Source organism: Strix aluco, chromosome 7 (assembly GCF_031877795.1).
Source record: "Strix aluco isolate bStrAlu1 chromosome 7, bStrAlu1.hap1, whole genome shotgun sequence".
Lineage (NCBI taxonomy): Eukaryota > Metazoa > Chordata > Aves > Strigiformes > Strigidae > Strix > Strix aluco.
In genome coordinates, this window is record NC_133937.1 from 28311735 (window position 1) to 28317734 (window position 6000).

At 38.8% G+C, this 6000-nt stretch overlaps 1 protein-coding gene across 1 annotated transcript in view; it reads left to right on the forward strand.

Moving 5' to 3' along the window:
• CFAP58 (cilia and flagella associated protein 58) overlaps positions 1–3567 on the forward strand; it is a 60935-nt gene extending 57368 nt beyond the window's left edge. The window contains exon 18 of the mRNA XM_074830078.1: positions 3447–3567. Within this exon, the coding sequence (XP_074686179.1) occupies positions 3447–3567 (121 nt within the window). The remainder of the gene's footprint in view (positions 1–3446) is intronic.
• The last annotated feature ends 2433 nt before the right edge of the window (positions 3568–6000 follow it).

Below are 6000 nucleotides of genomic sequence, written 5' to 3' on the forward strand. Positions count from 1 at the left end.
TGTGGCCCATTAAAGTGACCTAATCTGCAAAGTCTGAGAGATGAGACTATTCTGATAATGGAACTCCAAGCTGGGACAACAAAACTATTAGTCACTTCTGAAAATGGAGTTATTTACTTTAAAGAGAAGTTTCTTACATTTCTGCAGTCAGATGACATGATCTGTTACCAAGTTTTTCTGTGTATGCATTTTGTCTTTCCACCCCTTTCCATCCTCAGCCTGTCCCTTCCTCACACACTAAAGCCAACAATTCTCTGCGTTGCTGAATATAATTCAAAGCTGCCTGTATCTATTTCTTCCTTAATCATATTTCAGCCAGCAAACAGTTTTGATGACTAAATTAGCAAAATAGTCAGTGATAAACTGTGACTTTTGTCCATCTGCAAATCACATAATGTTTAGAATTAGAAACAATTGTGCAGTGCTAATGGCCTTCCTGGAGCTTTAGGATCAATATGTGAGGCTACCATAATGCCTGATAATCCATTTCCAGCAGCTAAGTATCCTCTTCACAATAGTTTTAATGTTTCCATTTTGGACCCTTGCATCACGTTTCTTTCTGTTCGTCAGATGAGAATAAATTCACCCATGTTTTGTTGTTATAGCATACCTAGAATTAATTCCTGTCATAACTATTGAAAAAACACAACTTGTTAGGGGCATAACTGCTTTAAAGTAAAACAAAAATATTGTGCAAGATGATGGTGACTGAACTTGGGTCTGGTAATCATATACAGTGAATGGAATTTTGTGTTGCAGGTCAATTAGTGCTGGACTTATCACACTGTTTATAGGTTTGGGATAGATATCTACCATTAGTGCAGCTTTTCACGTTGTTGTTCTTGTCCGATGAGCATGGAGTGTTTGTGACATCTGTGTTTTGGAAGTACATTCAGATGCTGTTAGTGGTGCTTCTGCAGGTTGATAGCATCTCATTGCTCCCACATCAGGCTCAGAAGCTACCAGCAAGTCAGTCCTGAGCTGCACTTCTCTTGTCTTTGTGGCAGCCAAGAGGTGGCCACAAAGAGGCCCAAGAGGCTGGGCTTTGCTCTTCTCTGCCCCTCATTGTTTTGCTCCCCAGTCAAACCTGTTGGACTACATCCTGCTTTGAAGAATATGCACACCCCAAGGCATAACTGGGTGTATCAGTCCTGGATAACTGCAGCTTCTGTAATCTCTAGACTGCGCTTAGTGTTACCCAGCAGCAGTGAAAAGGAAACAACCTTGTTGTGCAGCGTTCCTCCTCCAAACTGCCAATTGTGCAAGACACGTTTTTTGCTTTCTGCAGTAGAGAGAGCCTATTGTGCAGCCAGATCCCTCCCAAAGGAGTCCTTCACCCCTGACATACAGCCATTCCACAACGTTCCTGCCACAGACTGGGCTGGACAGGCACTGCCTGGTGTGTAGATGCTAGGCAAAGAGCTGGGCCATTTGATTTGTACAATCTCAAGTTGCTCTAAATCCCAGCTGACACTAAACCACCAACTTGATCACTATGATGTTAACACCATGTCGGAAATAAATGTGGCTGTTTTTGCTAATAAAAAGAGGATGCTGTCAGGACAATAGCATTAATAGCATTATTGACTACCCTGGTATGAAAGAGAATTAATACTCTCAGATAACCTCACACAAAGGTATCATCTAAAGCTTTTATTGATTTGCACAAGACAATTCTGGTTTGTGATTTAAAGTCTTGATACTGAACTAATGCACCTTTCCATGGGATGCTGAAGGAATATAATGAGTGACAACAAGAATTTAGCTTTGTGTTCAAGCTGAAATTCCAGTGTTTAAGATTTTGGTTGTGAATTTGAAATCCTCTTTTTCTGCTCTTTGATTCTGAATGTTCTTTCCCAGATGTCTTAGGCTTTCTTTTTCTCACTCTTCCCATTCTCTTCTTCTACTTCTTGCACACTTTCTGCTTCCCTACTTTTCCTAGTTGCTTCTAGCACCAGGGTTCCAGTTTGACCTTGATAAGGATTGGTGAGAAAATATGAAGCTTAAATCCACACCAGAGACCTGATCCTGCAGTCCTATATATGTAAATAACTGCACTGAGAGATGTCAGTAGTAACTCAGAGCTTTTGCATGTGGCTGCTTGCACATTAATTCTGCATAATATATTACAGTATTTGGCTGCATAGAATTTTCCATACTGATGAGCACATCTGTTGGCTGTCTCCATGGGAGCATGAAGAAAGAATGAGCATGGACTCTGGATCATTTTCTCTCCCCAAAGTTGGAAGCCCAACACTTGAGATAGGATGAGCCATCTAAATATAGCATGTTAGTTTTTAGAGCTGTCAGCTGGCACATCCATTAGTGCTATATTGATACAATTAAAACCAGTTATAAATGGTTTTCATGGTTAAGTTAATCTGTGCCATCTTTTGCCTATTCTCCTACCTCCATATGGGTTAAATTTGGAAAAGGAATCTTAACTAGTCATCCTACAGGGTTTCTCTGAACTTCCTCCTCTCCCAACAAAGTTATGTAGGGACAAAGAGAGAAGTATTAATTCTAGGAAATGTTTTCTTTTCTCTTACTGGGGACTGAGAAAGGGTACTAATGTGACAAGGCTAGATTTTGCAAAAGCCTGGTTGCACTCACGTCTGTGTCTCAGTCTCAATGACTGTAAAATAAAAGTAATGTCACTGACCTTCTTTGTAAAGCCTTGAGACCTCTGTTGTTATGATAAACTAGTACTTCATAAAGCTTCACTTGGTTAATTCTAAATATCTCAGGACCTTTCTCTGAAACCTCCAGGTATATCACAGTGAGTTTGAAATGCTGCCCTTTGTATTTGTTGTGCTGTGCTTACCTCCCCAACCTCATAAGAGTGGAACCAGATAACCCTCGTTCCCTCCTCTTAAGGCCATCAAATTCAAACCCTCCTGGATCCTCGGATGCAGCAACTTCCAGGGGCTGTCAGTGCACTCACAGCACACTGTTAGTTTTCTGCAAATGTCACAGGCAGGGTAATTATCACTAGAACTTTGTTAAAATGTGAAGACAGATCACATCATTCATTAAAATTCAACAAAGAAAAAATATCTCCCTTTGATGAATGTAGCTGTTTGTTTGAAAACAGGCATATACTTGCTAGAATGAGGTGGTGATTAGAAATCTGAATTCACAGAGCTCAGGTACAAACTTGCTCTAATGAGGTGCTCTGACCATTTTGGGGAGTAGCACGAAGAAAGCTCATTTATTTCTGATTTTTAATAATTCCAAAAACCATCAGTAGGCTTGTAATTAGATCCAAACAGACACCTAGTCTTGGTGGTTTAGCCTAACAGGCTTTAATCAACATTTTTTTAATGATCTCTTGATAGGTGGTTGCATCAAAGAAACTTTGGAGGACACAGATTTCCTTAGTTTGTAAACATCACTGGGCTGCAGAATGAAAGATGTATATTCCTTTTCTTTGTTTCTATTTAAAGGGAGAAGAAGCGATTCTTGACTGACAAGGAGCCTGAGCTTCCACGCCACAGGTCTGATGTTCCTCGCTTCACCGGAGGTGGCTTTGCTCTCAGCAGACCCCTTCCCAAAGTTACAGCTTAGGAATGGACTCATCACATTCCCATTCCCAGTTTCTTGCTAAACTCTATTTGTGCTGGGTTGTTTGAGAAACTGTAATTTTAAAAGAAATTCAGAATCAACTTTGCCTCTGAAATCACTGTATTGCTTCCAGGAAACGGCATTTAATAGTAGAATTTACATAGTTTTGATTTACAAACTGTGGACCAAATCTGCCCATATGATGCCAGCAGAAGCCTACACTGGTGTAACTGAATACCGGAGACCATGCAGATATTTCTTCAATACTGTGTCTCTATTTAGCACTGTAACACCACAAAATGCCTTAATATGTAGTTATTTCCCCTTAATCTACCTCTGTTGTAAGCACTCCATTTATCTTCTGACTCAAAGCACCTGAAAGAAATGAGAAAACAGAAAAGAAGAAAAATTAATAGGCTGATGTTTCAAGCCCTACTGAGCAAATGCAAAATTAACAAGTCTTTACTTAGATGTACACATGTAGCAGTTCTTTGTGCATGTAGTATATAATAGGGTTTATGCAGTGTTTGCTACAGTTGTTAGTAAGATCAAGGAAGTTTGTGGCCACAATGTACATTATTAAGAATGCGATTTTGTTTACTCCGGTAGACACAATGTGACATAATTATGTCTGTGCAGCTGGGGAGACGGTACACACTGACTGGGACATGCTGTTTGCCCACATAAATCCTTCCGAGTTATTCAAACTTGGACCTAAAACACAGCCAACTTTACTCTTTAATTTCTAGACACTTGGGCATTTTTGTAACTTTCAGAAATTGTTTTTGTAATACAGCAGGAGCCCTCCAACCTTTTCAGCCAAAAGAGATTTAATTACCATTCATTAACAAGTGAAATAACAAAGTCACGGCATGAGGTGCTGAAGTATAGAAAACTTTCAAGCTGTAAAATAAAATGTTTTGAAACTGATTTGTACATGGAAGCTTTTTCCCAGCCTGGGGGATAAAAATACTTGTCCAAAGAGATATACTGATAAATATTTCACATGCACAAAAAAAACCTTTGCAAAGATTTTGTTCTTTCCTTTGGTGGAATACATAATTAAATATTAAAGCTACTGTGGCAAACTTTTAATGGAAGTGTTTAATTCAAAGGAATCAAGTTAAATACGACAGGGATCTACTTTGCTTTTACACTGGGGACCAGAACACTTAGTCATCAGATCCATTGTATTTTGCTTTTGTTCCCAAAATAGCTATTATTGCTTTTTCACTGTCAAGTGCATTATGCTAAAGTTATCATTTTAGGGCAGTCATGCTGACTGAATCTTGTCTTTTGTGTACCTGATATGTCCTTATAGTTAGAATAATTGAGAGTAACTGACATGGGCACTTGAGTTTGATGGGATCCCAAGTAGGTTTTACTGAAGCTTTTAAAAGCCAGTATTTGTTAAGGTCCTGAGTATCCAGCCTGGAGCTGGACTCTGCTATGCTTACTGATACTGGGAAGTCATTTGTACCCAAATAAATCATCAAAGTCACATTTATTAATTCACATGAATGAGAGAGGCACAGTTAGACTCCCCGATCACCATCACACCGTAGAGAAGCAACTTATTTATTAAACTCTGAACTGTACAACATACCTCCTAACTTATCCAGAGGTTATCCAAGTCTGTGTACATCTTTCTCTCTGTTTGTTATCAGGGTTTAGAAGACAAGATGTTACAGTGGTCAGAGCAAAGGAAGGGGAGCCAAGCAGATGGAATCTGTTCCCTAATTGCATATATTTTTATGAATACACCAATACAGATTCTTTTCTATCTTTAGATGTACTTAATAGTTGCTTGCATTACACAGATTGGACTATTTTTAGAGTAAGAAGCTCCATCCCTAAATGATTCTTGAGTTTTCCAGTCTCTAAAATGGGTGGGATAGTATTTGTCTAATGACTTGCAAAGGTGAATTCACTTATGTCTAAAAAGCGATTAGTCTTCTAGATTAAAAAAAAAAAACAACATAGAGAAGTGAAAAAAAAAATTGTGATTTTCTCATACAATACATTCTTCTAGTCTGAAAGGCTGGGAAGGGAATACAGTAAATTCCACCTACAAAGTACAGGAGCTTTTACTGTGTTCATCCACAATTTCAGGCATCCAGATGTGAATGTGTTGGCTACTATCTCTAGTTCTATTGCATTATTTACTTACTACCAGAAAAACTAAATTCACAGATTAATTTGGAAAAGAAAAAAAAAGGGGGGGGGAGAAAATAAAGTCATCAAATTATTGCCAGTAACTTTCAGCGTAATCAGGAATAGAATAACTGCAGCCAGCTTAATTTATAGCTCTAGAGAGTGAAAACCATTTCTGAGTTCATATAATAGAATGGATTAAAGCACACCAAATCCCTTCCCCCCTGGTCTATAAAAGTCAGGGAGCTTGAAAAATTGCTCTGGATGTCTGTGAACCCAGCT